Genomic DNA, 17,025 nt, shown 5'->3' with positions numbered 1-17,025 from the left:
CTCTGCAGCGATGACTGTTAAATGCCTGCAATGAACTCTTTGGCGTCTGCAGCCGTGGTGTTGTGCGGCTGAATGGATGTTTGAAAGTCTGCAGGAGGAACGGTTGGCCAAATCACAAGTGGCCGGCGAGCGCTGCCTCGTGTTAACCCAGAGCCGTGCGGGATGTGAAGAATGGCCCAGATTCTCTGTCCAGACGTGCCACGGCCTTGACTGGAGGCCTTTTTTTTAAGGGCGGGCAGCAGGGCTGAAGAAAGAGGTCTCGCCATCGATTGATTTTCCTCACTTGCACTTGCCTGTATCCCACGCTTCAGGAGGCCCGGGAGCAGCCATTGATTTGAGAGGCCACGCTGGTCATTCTTCTATTTTGCTCTAGACTTCCTCAACGAGCTGTTATCTATGTCATGGCCTCTCTCAGTTCAGGACTCATAACTGTCTCCATCTAGTTTCCTGATTAGGGAAGGAAATTCACAAGATGGATCTGACACCTGAAACACACACAAACATAATTATTTGTCAGAAATCGTAACTATAAAATGTTTATAAGCTCATATTCTTTAAAAAGTCCCCAGCTTAAGCTAAACACGTAAACTACAGTCATGAGGCCGAATTACTTATTTGTGGCTTCAGACACCTTCCTTGATTTTTATTGTCCTACCCCTTAATTTAAGTGTCTTAGATGAGTTGTGTGTAAATGATCACCTTCTTGGATAGCAGGGCAGCAACAGCAGTTATTTTCATTATCGATCAAATCAACTAATTCATTATTAAGTAATTCATCACAGAAATCCCCATCCCAGTTTCTCAGTATGTCTTTATCTTTAACTCCAATCTTAACATAGCATAAGGTGAAACCTGGTGTTTTTGCTGGGGATGATGCAATGAAGCATTGAATTATCAAAATAACTATTGGTAGAGTAATTAATGTGAGGTGAAAATGATAGAAATTGGATTCAAAATAAATTGTTCATTTATCAAAATAAATGAATTGAGCAAATAAATGACTGATATTAAGGCAAGAGTGTTACACAAAGCTTCCAGTATGACTGAACTCATCCATCACCATCTCACCTCAAGGTCCATTTGGAAGCTTTGTCCATCATGATTCTTCTCTTCTCATCGCATCTCTTCTGTGGTTTAACATCTAAGAGCAGATTTCCTTTTATTCTGATAATTTCAAGGGTGCCTGGATGACTGTGATCCGTCCATGATGTGTGATTATTAAATGTCCGTGTTGACCTTGAAAGCAGCGTTTTCAGGACCACTGACACTCATTTTCAATCAACCTTGACAGTTAATACAAACGTTGTTTTATCATATGTGGCCCATGAAACGCCAGCCGATTACACAGATACATGCATGTTCGTGTGTTCTTATGTGAACATTTTAATTTAGAATTTGTCGTGTCTCAATTTATTCAGAAGCAGTTTTAACTATTTTATAAGGTCAAGACATCATTGTATTTTATTGTATTTTGATTTTATTTCACAGTTCCCTTCCAAATTATGTTCACATTTTCGTACAGATTCATCCTTTTTGTTTATTTTACCTCAATTACTCTTTTTTACGTCTTTTATTCCACTCTTTTTAATCTTTTTATTGTTTTACTTTCAGATTTTAGATGGCTGTCTTTAAATGTTGTGGCTGTGAAGTTTAAATGTCCCTGTAATGTACCTGCTTTATAAATGCTTTGGTTTGATGTTGTGTCCCTCATTGTGTTTCAGGTATCTGTATACTCTAGGACAGAGAGTCTGGAAACGCTGGAAAAAAAGATATTTTGTTCTTGTTCAGGTAAGAAACTCGAGCCAATGAGATTTATGACATGCTGGATGTGTTATTAATGTGAACATTGTTCAATGAGCTAGGGGAAGATAGACTTCATGTTACAAAGTAGGTCTTGACAGTAATGAACTGTTAATCCAATCATTGTTTTTAACAGCCTCAGTGGAAATATGAAATAACACATTTTAAAGAGGTTTTTGTGTATTTAAAGTGAATTCAATTCAGCCAACAGCCTTTGCAGAAAACATGTCCTCACATTGAACCGTCCCTTTCTAAAGCTCTAATTTCCTTTATTTATTTTCCAGTCGAAAAAGGTAACAAAAAAACAAAAAAAGTGTTTAAGGTTATTAAAGAAAATCCTCTCACATCGTGTGCTCCAGCTGAAAGGTTTCTACATCTAGTCTGAAAATGTGAGTCCTGCTGCGGCAAAGTTATTTAAGTTTTGGTCTCTGAAAGTCTCCTTTACTCTTTTTCATTTCAGATGTGTTTTTTTTTACATTCAAAGTACTTTGTGATCACTCAGGGTCTTTGAGAGCAATGGTAGAGATTAAAATGAAAATGTATTTTCTCTTCAAAAGAAAGCTCTGGTTACCTCCGTGTGTCAGACTGTAAGTCCTCTAAAGTCATCAAAAGGTTTAGTTTGATTGAGTATCACTTAGATTTATTGATTTTGATTGAGGATGTCAATGGTTCATTGAGTGTTTGAGAACATTTCAAAAATTCATAAATACTCTTTTTCACCACTTGTTTCAAAATTATTCTGTGTAGTGTTTTATTAAAGAACATTTTTAACCTGTTTCACTAGCCATGCCTTTAATTTTAAAACCAATATTTCTGTAGAAAGTGAAGCATCGGCTTGATGTACTGCAAGTACTGCACTGCATGTTGTCACTGCTGTCATACAGTAGGTTTTGCCCACAACTGATACTGTATCGGCTTCTGCTGTGTGTGCTGTGAGTCACTTTGTGTGTTTGTCGTGCAGGTGAGTCAGTACACATTCGCCATGTGCAGCTACCGAGAGAAGAAGGCTGAACCTCAGGAGCTGATGCAGCTGGAGGGCTACACAGTGGATTACTGTGACCCTCAGCCAGGTACAGACACCTCCGCTCTCTCACTGGCTCCATCCAACATCACTTGCAGGCCACTGTATCAGAATTCAAATGTCCACACTTGCTCACAATGACTGTTGTACTGACAAGTAGAGCTTTGCTGATTTGGATTTGTGGGGGACACTACCAATGCAGGTTGCTAAAAGAAGAAATGTTTAATAACACAGATATTATACCTCTTTTACATCAAAATATACATGCTTTTTTAAAATGCGGGTAAACCTGCTACAAAGCAGATTGAATTTTTTCCTATTGCCAGTAGAGGAGTTTGTCTAGATGTTTTTTGGACCAGATGAAAAAGGAACTTTAGTGTGTGTTTTTTAAGCCACCTCCCATCCAAACATATGGAGATAACCACATGATGTGCTCCCTGCTTACATGTCATCGATCGCACAACAGAACAACTACACTTACAAAAATACAAATGTCACTGAGTATAAATTCATATCCTCACAGTTAATATTATATATGCCCAGGTTACATTTGCATTATAAGCGTTGAGATCACAAAACCTTCTCAATTTGGCAGCTCTATATATATCAACCCCTGATTACGTCTCATGTGAAAAACTGTTTGCTGGAACTGCTGCTCTGTTTGAAGGCTGGATTATTTGTTATAAATTATTTGAATTATTACAAATGTGACAAATGTTTTTTCTTATTTTCTGGAACAGAACCCAGAAGTTCCATTTTCACCGAGCTCTTTTTGTTCATTGATCATGATGACAATATCAAATGTTTCAAACTGCCAGTAATTTAAATGTAATTTTGAGTATGTTAATTACTTTAGGAGTTTACATTGTTTGGACACAGCATCCAGTAACAGCATATACCCACACAGGCTACTGTCTTCTTACACTGGATATTATAATGGTTAGGCTCTCTGGCACATATCGCATTACATCTGACTGATTAAAAACAAACTCGATCTTATTTCCTCCTCCTCTTCTCCCATCAGGTCTGCAGGGTGGTCGGGTGTTTTTTAATGCAGTGAAGGAGGGCGACCTGGTGATGTTTGCCTGTGAAGATGAGCCGGACCGGCTGCTGTGGGTCCAGGCCATGTACCGGGCCACCGGACAGTCCTACAAACCAGTCCCACCGCTGCAGAACAAAACCACAAACTGCAGAGGAGGAATTCAGAAGCCAGCATCTCCCATCAGTAGGTTCTGATCCTCACTAGCTGTGTTTGTCAAATATCCTAAGCTACGACTGTGCAATAAAAGTGAAGGCAATTAAGTCTGATGGTGCCTTTCATAAAGGTGTAGATAGTAGAGGTGTTCTTTGGGATTGAAGGTATATCCACTGTAAAATGTTGAGGTGTTTAAAACGTTGTGTGTGAGGTTCTTTGTATCAGTGTGGTATCAGGCTCTCATCCTGTAAATGTCCCATTTTCCCCACAAAAAATATATGCAGCTTGTCGTTAGCATGACGTGAGCCTGTTGTCAGCTGTCTGTCAAATAGACGTTAGCCTCTCGTCAGCTTTCCGTCAGCATGACGTTAGCATGTCGTGAGCTCGTTGGCAGCTTGTACGATTTCATGAGGCTTCGGGCTTTTGATTTCCCCCAGAGTCTGTTTGTCTTATTTGAGTTTTGTAGATTATAAACTTTATTATTATTTTAAACAAAGGCATTAAATAGCTCTTTATTGTATTTTGTATCCTGCTCTGCAGGATCTGCTGGACAGATTTTTTTGAAAAAGCACTTAAATTCATCAAAGTCTTATATACAAGTTGGCAAGTGAGGTGTCTCTGCAGTCATGGCCACTTGTGTACCTCAGTTCCACTTGAATTTGTCGATACAGACTTGACACATGCTGAATTTGCCCAAAAATGTCTGAAATTGAATGGTTTTGATCTTTATTTTAAACTCTTTCTTTTCATCACTTTTGCCATTAGTTGTGCTCTACGTCTTTCATTGTCACATGTTATTTCCATTAATTCTTTAACTTCTTCTCTAATCCATCCGCACTTTTCATCAGAGCTTTTTTTTCTCTTCTGCCAAACACTCCTTTATTCCTTTATGTCTTTCCTATTTTGTTCATTTTTCTAATTTTACAATAATTTGGACTTGATGAAACTTGAACTGTCTTTCACGACAGACAGACTAAGACTGACAGTGGGATCTTAGACTGAATTTATTGGAGGTTTTGGATTTGTCCGAAGAATGCTAGACAGATGAAGACAAAATAATAATAAACTTTTCCGGTTATTCATTCCTCCTTTTTTCCTGCTTTTATTTTCTCTTTCTATTCGGTCCTGCTTCCTCATTCATTAAAGTGTTCTTTCTTTCTGTCGCCCGTGGCTTTTTTTAATCAATCTCCATACCTCTCCCAAGTCCAACTTTTTTTGTCGTTCATGGCTTCTGTCCATTATTTTTTCTTTCAGTCACATTTTCTTCTACAGCATCATTTTACAATTAATTCCCTCTGTCTTTATTTTGTCCTGTTCGTTCTTTATGTCCATTCTTCAAATTTGCTGTCCCATTCACTTTCCTCCTATTTCCGCAAACTTAATTCCGCAAGACACTCATTGCATTTTCCCTCAAGGTCGGACAAACAGGCTGAATGTATTTTCTCCATCATAAAACATGAACTTTTTAAAAATAATATTTCCATTTAATAATTAAAACCCTAAGGCTTCATTGTTTACATCCATATGTGTTATTTTAAGTTGATCAGCAACAAACAGTCCTGGGAATCACAAGTCAAAACATTGCTCTACATTGCTTATAGTGGTCAAAAACTGTACACGCCCCAATTATTCTTTCTTTTCTGGTCTTTTTTTCCTCTATTTCACTGGTTCACCATTTTCATTTGTCTTTGCTTTCTGACAGACCTATGTGATATTTTGTCTTAAACACAAACAAGTAAACACACATCTTGTCTCTTTTTGTGAACCATTCGTTCGTATCAATTATCTTTTTTTTTAGCGTCAGGTTTTCATCAGCCGCCCCCTCTTGCCGAGCATTGTGACATGAATTGCTTCATAGTTAGGGCTGATTGTTACAGCATTTGTGTAATTTGGTGTGGCGGCAGCCCGCTTCCCGCCTCTCATTAGCATTTAATGGAAGATATTGAAGAGTTAATGGCAAGAGGTGCTGACACGCTATTTGCAGGTGGCAATGGATGGTGTCCCTGAAATAGCTCTTAACTGGATGCTAAGTGCCGCTCTGTGTGTGAATGTGTACGTGTGTTTGTGTGCGTTTCAAAGATTTGACAGAAAATTTTTCTCGCTTTAATAACCATTGTGTTGATGAACCTGTATTTTTGTCTCTGCACATAAAAATCAAAGGCAGAGGTTAGAAAGCATTAACGGCTAGATTTGTACAGGCATGCACATACACACAGAAACGCTCACACACACAAACAAACAAAGATGGGTTATTTAACATGAATAAAATCATACTTTGTTCTTCTGTGTTAGTGTTGACATCTGGGAGCGAACAGGTGAGACAATGAGAGCAGAGGCACAACATCTCTCCTTTGTTCGATAGAGTTTTAGGACTGGTTTCAGCTTTGTCTCTGGATAGGTCTCGGAGCATAAAGAGCGAGCAGGCGGCTGCAGATTTCATTGACCAGCGTGTGAGAGCAAATAATGAAAGCTGTTTACACGTGGATATCTTACACACACTCGGCCTCTGCAGATGGTTATTGTTGTCACCATGCTGAATGGATCCTGCCCTGTGAATTCGCAGCCTCGGTTTTCAGGTATCTGCTCTTCTCCGTTTTCGGATGTCTTTCAGTTTTTTCACTGGAAATGTCTTTAACATTCATAGTGCGAAAAGAGAATTCCAAAAGTGACTTAGTAATTTGTCTGTAATTAAATTCCCACTAGAATGGCACTTAGTGCATACCTCCACTAAGAGTTCCCTTATGAAGCCACATTTAACGAGATTCAGCTCTATTGTTAACACTATTGCTCACACACAATTATCAGTCCTCTGAAAATGTCTGACTGTTTTAACATGGGTAGTCCCGAGGCAGGAATCAAACCATTGATGTGGCAGTTGTGCACCTTAACCAACGACCATTAGACCTACAGATGCTCAAATCTTTAAGCACTAGTGAAATGGTTAGATTAAATTAAAGAAACCTGGTTAGAAGAACGACCATGCAAAGTAAGGATGAATTTGATGGCACTTAGTAGAGCACATACCTCTGCCAACATACCCCTTACTTTCAATCAAGCTGTACTAAAGTTTACAAATTCAGATATTAGTCCTTTGATATGCCAGATAAAACAAAAATAAAAAAAATGGTCCAAGATTTATTAACTACGAAACTGGACACCTACATCGATGGAGGAAAAAATGTGAGATTGTTGAAATGGAAAAAACAAAACCTTTTCCTGAAGTTCTAGCAAAGAATGTAAGAAACAAAAGGAAAGAAAAGGACAAACAGACAAGTGTGAGTTTTCCAAAGGATCTCCAGCAGATAGCACTTCCCGTCACCTTTCTGCCTGTGCAATGCGGCCAGCAGCTTCCATCCACACCATTCAAGTGGACCAGCGTTCAAACGACCCAGAAAGTTCACACAAGTGGAAATCATCAAAGGCTGTGAGGAGTTTTGGTTGTGACCCTTCACCTGAAATTCACTTTATCAAACAGACAGTGAATTCCATCTTCAGTATGAACAGATGGGCCTGAATGGGGGCTGAGACTCACTCCTGAAGATGCACCTGTCAGATGTGTTTTTGAGAAGCAGGTGGTCAGTTTGACATCGAGGATGATCCTGAGGAGAGACGTCCAAACTGTCCTTTCGTCTTAACCCTCCGGGGACTCAGTGGCCAAACACAGCATAACAGCTGAGCATGTGTTCATCTGCTTCTCCTAAACTTTTACCCACTTCACTCGGGTTTCCTCCATTTGAGCTCTATGGTGCAATAGGCCTCGCTCAGCCAGACAGAGGCTGATGGGCTTGTCTGTCCACATCTTCATCTCTGCTCGCCCCGTCACCGCCATGCTCTGACGGGCAGATCAAGTCACATCTCTCTGGCCAGTTCACCTGAAACTGAAACGTGCTCTGCCCTCCTCCTCCTCCTCCTCCTCTTTGTCTGCATCAATAACCTGCCATCAGCGCCCAGCACCACCTCTCACAGTAGTGTGTCACATGGATGTGACTGTTGCTGTGACGATACCAATGGATCCCAGACAAGATGGATATGGAAAGATCGAGTGCTGAAAATCATCCTCCTACCTCACACACAGACGCACACACACACACGCACACATACAGACACACACACACGCACACACGTCCTGACATGTCGTAAATATGTTACCAAGACGTTAAAAAATAAATAAAAAGAATAGCGTAGTTTGTACATCAGTGTCGTAGAGTTAAAGAAGAAACCTCTGTTTTTAATTCCACAATTTCTTCCATCATGCAACTGCACACATTAGCTGGAATAATCTTAGTCTCAAATAAACCAGGCTCGATCGTACTGGCAGAACGTTGCATGTTGCATGTGACCATCACACTGATGAGAAACTTTTCTCAAAACACAAAGTGAAGAAACCTGGAGTCAGTCTGACACACAATCACACCATCTGTGCCAGGAGCTTTGACATCCGTCCATATTCTCTGTCACACACTTATTCACACACCCACCCCCCCACCCTTGTCCTTTAACACACACACACACACGAGATAATAGCTGAAAGTTGGACTTGACACGGATCGACATCACCCCTCCACCGTCTGTCCCACAATCAATACTCCCCTCCTCCCCCCCTCCTCTTATTATCAGCACTAATCTATATCTCTTTGTCTCGTTTTCTTAAGAGTCGCTTCCTTCGCTCCCTGTCTTTTCTCTAAATTACATTAAGGACAATCCCGTGTTTTGGAGGTAACGAATGTAAAATGACCTACATCGGAATTGGACAGAGGGAAAGCAGGCCACAAGAGCCAAAGGGCACCCAGATACAGAAAAGTGGGAGAGTCAGAAGAAAAGAAGGAAAAGAGAGGAGCGTTGATTGGAAGTTGATTGTGGAGATTTTCACATTTGTTGTCTTTTTTTTCCTTTTTTCTTGTTCGGACAAAAGTGACAAAAGAAAAGAGTTAGGAGGGGGATGGCGAAACACAAACGTCTGAGAATCCTTGCAGGCTTCTCTGCATCCACACAAAAACAAAATGGCAGCGTTAATGAAAAAGCGATCACTAATGCTCGTCTCGGGCACGAGGCCGCGGGCGTCACAGGCGTGGAAAACAGCACCGGCATTCTTCAGGGAGCCGTGGTCTTTTGTGGGGCCATGTGTCACACTCAGAAACTTCCCATCCCGAAATGTACTCCTACAATAAAGGCCGGGTGGAGAGTGTTAGGCTTTTCATTTGCCGGGGCCATTAACAGGACGCCTGAAAGGACTGGAAATGAACCCAGGCTTGCTCAGGCCGGGACGCCCTGCACCTCTTCTGCTGCTTTTATCTTTTCCTGTTGTCTGTTGATTCTTCTGTCGCTGACCCTGAAGCCTCGTTTTCATCTGCTGCTGCAGGCGCTGTACTGCCCAATGTGTGAGAAGAGCTCAAAATGTCTGTAGTGCTGTGTGAAATGACTTCACTATACACCAGCGGTCATGTAGAGTATAAGTCTGGTGATGTTCTTCTTCCTTATTGTTTAATGTATCTAATGAAAATACCCAGAGTAAAAATCGTTGTTCTGTATATTCATGCTGATGTATCATGTTCTTTTGAGTCATAGAGATGCGTTGTTTCCAAGAAATATTAAATACATAACAATGAACCATAATGTTGCACTGGGGGACATGTTCCTTCATCACCATGAACACACATTAGTATTAGTATTATTAGGACAAAATTGTAAAATTGTATACAAACCATCCTGCTTCCCCAAACAGTCACTATAGCATCAAATGTGGATTAATCCGCCCAGAAAATAGTCCCAAACAAATGTGTTACCTTTTCTGTTTGAGTGTAATTTGCTGAATTACAGTGGTCAACTACTTCAGGAAATCATTGCAGCTATTTCACCACTGCATAGGAGGACAGGTTTTCACCCCCTTGGTTTGTTGGTTGGTTTGTCTGTAAGCAAGAACGACTGGATCACCACAAAATGTGGTGGAAAGATGTGGTATGGGTCAGGGAAGAACCCATCAATTCGTAGTTCTGATCCATATAAGGGGAGGATTCTTTTGGATACTTTATTCCAATTCCTTTGTATCTATATCTATATGTCCTGGCTTTGTATACGTACTGTTAATTATACAAGACAAAACACATCCAGCAGTATGCTGATCAGATATTTTGTGAGACAATAAAGTCAGTTAAATTGTGTTTGTGGATATGCGCTATAAAAATCAAATGTATTTATTTATTAGCAGTGGTTTCAGTCTGGTCAGTGATGATCTGTGCAGCTCTCTTGGTTTCTGGTTGAAGAATATTTGAAGTCTTACGTTCTTGTAGGAGCTTTAATACCAGAGGGAGTGATGTGGCCTGATGAAGACGTGTGCTGTGCTCATGAAGCCTGATCTCCTGCTGCAGTCAATCAGTCGTGTGTTGTGTGTTTTCCCTTCCCGACTCTGTGAGCCTCTTCCAGTGTTTTCCTCACGTCGTCCATTTTGGCCAGTGTTTGTGTCATGCGAGAGAAATGACAGCTTCACAGAGGATCTGTAGCCAACCGAGGTGGGAACTATTAACCGCAGCACTGCCAATGCAGGGCTGTGTGTGTGTGTGTGTGTTTACACTTCAGTTCACTGCTGAGCAAAAATTGATGTGTGAATGATCATTTATATATCACTTCTTCAGGGGTTTAGCTAACTGAAGGAATCTGTGCAGCCGTGTCGTCATGTTTGTTCATGTGATGTTATAACATTGAGGTGGATGATCCTATAGCTTCTTCTAGCAAAACCAGCTCACAGACTTAACTCTCTCTTTCCTCCTCAGACCCATTCTCTCGTTGCTATTATTCAAAAGGTTATATTTATTTATTTATTTTTAGGTAAAAAATCCAACATACCTGCAGCAGCCATTAGGCTTATATCAAAATATAGGAATAAGGAGCTCTAAAGAAGTTCATGCCTGCAATAATCAAAAAATGTTAAAGGTAGTGTTGGTAAATTGTTTCTGAGACTCGATTTCTCTTATTTGTTCAAATCCTCTTCATGTCTCAATAGCCTTCAAGAAATGAAGTTGTCTGGAAAAAAAGGAAAAAAGCCCTGTGGCCCTCTTAGGACTGTAATCATCTAATTTGTTAGGGTTGGGAAATTAACCGAGAATGTATGAAAACCGACATTGATAATCTCTAACCGACTTAATCTTGCTCATGTCAGTTAATTTGGTTATACTTTCCCCAATGCATTTCCTCTAGGTCAATTTTGCAATGCTGCCCGGGTACCTTGTGCCGTGTAGAGCAGGTACAGGACTTGAGGATTCATTCTGTGATTCTTTGATCAGCTCTTGAGTTATTGAGACATGTATTCAAACACACTGAAAAAGTGTCCAACATTTAGTGCGCATGCAGTTGACCTTATGCACACAACTGGATTGAAGTCGCCGAGGCCTAATAATAACCATGTGTGTTAACTAGGTTCATCAGGATGAGGTTAGGTGTTATTCTTACATGATTCAGACTTCGATGAATCAATGTCAACAAGCTGACCTCCTCCCAGAGCTCTCTACTCTGGTCGGCTTCTAGCAGTTTTGGGTCAGTGCACGTTTATGTGTTATTAGAGCATAACTTTGACGAGTGGGTCGATGGGCGGGGGTGTGATGTATCGATTGCATTTTTTTGAAGCGTTGCCTGCTCATGCTTTTCCAAGATTACCAATGCTTGCTTCAAATCTTCTCTGTATTGAAAATATGACAAAACTGCTGGGGATGACATCGATACGTAACTCTTCTCTTTGGTTTGGAAAACTTTAATTATAAAAAAATATGAGACTGTTTTATCTGCGAGTGGTCATCCTCCAACCAGAAGGTTGGCAGCTCAAATCCCAGCCCATTCCGGAGTGTCCTTGGGCAAGATGCTGAACCCTTATAGATGTTGAATGCACTAGTTGTAAGTCGCTTTGGATAAAAGCCTCAGCTAAATGACATGTAATCGAATGTAATCTGTTGTAAGGATTTGTGGTGAATGTCATCCAGCTATTCCAAAACCCTAAACCCTCTTGACAAAATATATAATTTTACTAATTTATAACATTCATAGAAAGGAGTTGTTAACATACGAGATAATTGTTAATGTTTTAATTTACACAGCTATAAAGCAAACTAGAAACCAGATTTAAAATAACAAGATAGAAACTGCACTAAGCACACACACCTATCGATATTCATTTTCTTAATTCTTTATTTACAAAAAAATCTAGATCAATGAATTATTCTCTGAAATTTTTTTTTAAAAGTCACAACCTGCAAGAAAATGATTTAAAATCCTTGTGTTTGGTTTAAATCTATCCAATAGCTTTTGTGAGATCCTTTTGACAAGCAAACAAACAAACGGACAAAACCTCCTTGGTGGAGTTTATAAAATAGAGATGTTTGCATCCAAATTTAGTGAATTAATAATTATATGAATTACATCAGATTGGTCCAGATTTTCTGATTCTGACTTTTCAGGAAATGTTTTTGCCTTGTTCTATTTGCCTTGACAGGAAAGCTTCCTTCACATCAACAGAGCTCCATGGGGTCTGATCACGATGCTGAGTGAACTGTGGGAACCATTTTCCTGATGATGATGCAATAACAGTGATCAGAATTTTTTAACTTCCTTGAAAGGCAGATAATATGAGGCAAATTTGGTTTCGGTAGAAATCACCTTTTCATGGTTAAATTGCCTGGTCTCCATAATGATCATACTGCTCACATGTTGGAGGACTTTCCTGGGTAGTTTTTTAATGCCATCATGTGTCCGTCCTAACACGTTATTATCATGTCCTCAGCCACGTGTCTGGTTTAAGCACAACCTTGATCTTCACCCAAACCTTTGGTTGGTTTTACTCACACTGCCGTTTGAAATGGATCATTTATGAAACAATTGCACTCAAAGTCACAATTATTCCTAACCTACGCCCAGAGACTCAGGGCCGAGCAGCTCTAAATCTTTTCCCTCCCTCTGTGTTTCCTGCTCAGGTCTGGATCCGTCTCAGCGGCAGGGAGTGGAGGGGTTGATCTCTGCAGCTCCTTGTCGCCTTGACCACACCGCCCTGTTCAGCATTTTACAGAAACACACTCTGCAGCACCGCATGAACGACTCCTTCTCATGCCTGGTACGTTCACACAAACACATCATCTGACACAACCTCAGTTTCGTTGATTCCTGGTTGACCCCAGGAATCAGCTGATGTTTGATGGAGATCAGTTTAATGTTAAAGTTCATTGTTTGGTTCAGACCATCATCATCATTTTCCTTTTTCTTCTGTGAAACTTTTATTTAAAAAAAGAAAATTGTCACCAAAATCCTGACTCATCAAAACAGTTAAATAATCACAATGTTTATTTTGCATTTTGTTCAAACTGATTCTCTTGTCTTTCACTGAATAACCTTGTAATGTAAAGTTATAAAAAATAATTCTTGAGTAACAGGAAGAGGCTTCTAGAGAGGAAGTAGAAAACTTTACCAAATGGCATATTGCAGTCAAATTGAAAAAAAGTAATAGAATGTGCACAAATATATTTTTAGAAGAACAGTGAATTTCTATGTGTTGGTCAGATGAAACAAGTACTTTGAAGACATCACCAAAGATTCAGGGAAATAATCCCAAGAAAGAAAAAGCATTATAGTTGCCCTTTAAATTCAGATTACCGTTTTAATTCAAACTTGCAGCCTTCGGTATAAGGTGATCAGTGTGAGAACTTTCCATCTTTAACCTGAAGAAACATCATGTTGAGGAAATTGGCAGTTCCAGCAACGAAGAAAGTTGCTCCTAGCAGAGAGGGACACAGCAATCTCTCTCTCTCTCTCTCTCTCTCTCTCTCTCTCTCTCTCTCTCTCTCTCTCTCTCTCTCTCTCTCTCTCTCTTTCCCTCTCCCTCTCCCTCTGTCCCTCTGTCTGTGTGTAAGCCTGGGGGGCTCTCTCACACTGATTGAGGGGATAAACGCTCTAATCAATACTTTACAAATAGGAACATGACCCTCATGGACAACTGCTGAGCTGGGTCAGTGGAGTGGGTGGGTGGGAGGGGTAAAACCTATATTAGTAAGGGGGGGGGGGGGGGGGGGATTAGGCCATCCTGATAACCTGTACTATAAAGCTGGTTCAACTTCCTCAGTTAAATCTGGACTTTCCTGCAACGGGCACGTTCGTGTTCATTCATTCAACCTTTATTGTAACAGGAACACATTGAGGTACAGACCTTATTTACAATGAAGTCGAGTAATGGAAATAAACAAAACATTCCAAGATGCCAAGAAAACACCAATAAGAAACAGTAAAGTTTGCAAAATAGCCAGAACAAATGAACAAGCTTTAGGAATAAATACAGTGCATATAATTTAGTTTAAAGCGATTCAATTAAAACAAATGAATCAAATTAGACAAGAACAACTGGAGGTAAAATAGGTTAGATTAAAAACAAACATTATCCTTAGGATAAACAAGAGTTGAGTTCTGGATTGTTCTGTGTGTTAGTCCATGTTTCAGGTGCATGATGACAAAAGCTGGATTTACCGACCTCAGTAAAAACAGTTGCAGTGATCCAGTCATCAGAGCGTGTTCAATGAAGAACATTTGTTAATTATAGGCAGCTATATATATATCAATACAGATAGCTGCAGGTCAATTATAATTTGGTTACACTTAAAATTGATCAAAAACAAGATAATATATAAACAATGTGATCGCTTAACTAAAATAGAAAGAGAAGACTATATTTCTGTGTTTAAACTGTGAATAGGATTTCTTACTGAGTGAGTATTTTTTTTGCCTTTTGTCTGATGATGACCAAACTCTAATGAAAGCTTAAGTCATGTCCGACTGTTTCTGCTGCTACCACACCGAGAGATGTTTCATGTGTGATGAGCTCAATTTGGACCCATGTTCATTTAAAATCATGGATGTATTAAACAGTGGTGTGAATCGTGTTTATAATAAAAGACATCATAGGTTGTAGTTTTTATTTCTCATGTTGTTTCTTAGCTGTACTGATAATGAGGAAATACAACACTGTCAGGTATAATGTCACATTCAAAGATTATTTGTTGAAAGTCTGGAAACAGCTACGTGATTCCACCCATCTTTAAAAAATATCTACTGATGTTGATTATTTTCACTTTACTTTAAATCCTGTTGTCCCTGTCAGGATCCCGTGGATCAATGACTCTGGACTGAACTGAAATGTGGCTCAGACCTGCCCCCCAAAAGCTTCAGTGTGTGTTTCTAGGCCAGTACTTCTTTTCACATGCAATCAGGGTTTTTGTTTTTTATCTGAATGTCTAAGGTGTGCAAGTAAATCCACATTGGAGCATTTGGAAGAACCAGTGGAACTATCTGTTGCTTGTTTCTTGTCCAGCTCTAATAACAAATACGTAGCTCCACATGTGTCTTTGTCAAGAACAATCTCTGCAAGAGACCAAATGAAATCACAAATAAATATCCTGGAGATGTCTCAGGTTCACTTTGAGCTTCCTGGTTTCACTGTGGGAACAACAGGGGACGGTGAAATAAAGCCATTAAATGGATAAGCACAGGACTATTTCATGCTGACAGGACAGCTCCTTCTATGAATGAACCTTTAACTATATTCAGTTTTTCTCTTCTCTTTATTTTCTGGTCATCCAATCATTGCAGTTAATTTTTGTAGAGTCTAGTCTACATCCTGAATGACTTGTGTATCACTATGTAAGCTGGTGGTTCATAAATGGGCTAGAGGACATGAAAGCACTTGTGCTTCACAGGAAGCACAGACATTGTTCTCGCCATCCACCAAATATTTTCATTAGCAAAATTCATACGTAGTTGAAGTGCTCGGCGTTGTTCGGAGCTGAAAGTGTCCTTTTCTAACTGAATGAAGATTCTAAAAGTCTAAGGCAGATCTGGAGGAGACGGCTCATCCTGACATGTGTTGTGTTCAGGTCTTTTTAAAAGCAGCAGAACGAGGAGATGTTCAGCAGAGTGACATCTGTGCTTCTTTCATTTCTCTACCTGCCTCACCAGGACGCCTCCCAGCTCTGCAATTAGACCGAGCCATTCACCCTGCCCCTCCAGCTCCTCACTCCTCAGCCTTTTGTTAAAACCCACGGGCTTTGTGTTCCAACCTGAGCCTCTTTTCACAAGCACTCTGGGAAAAGGCCAGTGCCTCTACGTGGGGGGACATCTGTTGAGATCGGGTTTGGATTCATGTCATAGACGGGGGTCATATTTTATTCACAGAGTTGAACCCAACAACAACAACAGTAATTAGGCAGAACTTGGGTTTGGATCTGGGGCCCAGGGTCCTCCTCACTGGATCAACCTAGGTCCCACTGGCCACTGAGGTCCAGCTACAATGAGTTGCTTAAACAACATGAGAAAAAGGAAAAATAAAAACTCATCAACTAAAAACAAAGAAGTTGGTCCTTGGGTGAAATCATTAACAAAGTTATTATTGTTATTATTTTTACTATTTTACCAAAACTAACTATTATTATTTGTTATAATATTATTACAAGTATTTCTTAATTATAAGCTTGTAAACCATCTAAATGATTTTGAAACTTTCCTAGAGTTGCTTTAACTTTATTTAAATTCAGGAAAAATCTAAATTTGTTGTCATTGTCTGATATCGTCTATAGCATGGTTTCCAACACTAACTATTCAGACCCAAGAATCCATGATGTTTTAGCTGCATCCATCATTATCAACCTGACATGTGGCGTGCTCAGAAATATTTGGATCTCCAGTAAAGATCTTAGACAAAGTTGTAAAACAGTTCAACCAGTAGACCTGAATGAAGGGAGGTAGAAGACACAAATGCAGACAATTCTATTTTGAGACACACAAGGAACTCCTTCTCGATCTTCACCATCAACAAATGACGAGTTCACTAAAGCAGTCTGTCATCGTTCCAAGGGCCACCCCCCACCTCCCCTAAACCTCTGGCTGGTGAAGCAGACATAACAGGGTCATGGGATCATAGAGAAAGAGCTCTCAACATCTCAATATTTACCTCTCCTCATCATCTTTTAAGCTGACGTAACTCCTACCCACT

General features: G+C 39.9%; 1 protein-coding gene across 1 annotated transcript in view; it reads left to right on the top strand.

Annotated features, from left to right (window-relative positions):
- Positions 1-17,025, top strand: part of cadps2 (Ca++-dependent secretion activator 2) — a 104,299-nt gene that overhangs the window by 26,703 nt on the left and 60,571 nt on the right. Inside the window, exons 7-10 of the mRNA XM_062390381.1 lie at positions 1,722-1,788; positions 2,762-2,870; positions 3,846-4,046; positions 12,971-13,107. Of these exons, the coding sequence (XP_062246365.1) occupies positions 1,722-1,788; positions 2,762-2,870; positions 3,846-4,046; positions 12,971-13,107 (514 nt within the window). The remainder of the gene's footprint in view (positions 1-1,721; positions 1,789-2,761; positions 2,871-3,845; positions 4,047-12,970; positions 13,108-17,025) is intronic.

Source organism: Platichthys flesus, chromosome 6 (assembly GCF_949316205.1).
Source record: "Platichthys flesus chromosome 6, fPlaFle2.1, whole genome shotgun sequence".
NCBI lineage: Eukaryota > Metazoa > Chordata > Actinopteri > Pleuronectiformes > Pleuronectidae > Platichthys > Platichthys flesus.
The sequence above is the reverse complement of the archived record's forward strand: the minus strand, read 5'-3'. Positions and strand labels throughout refer to the sequence as shown.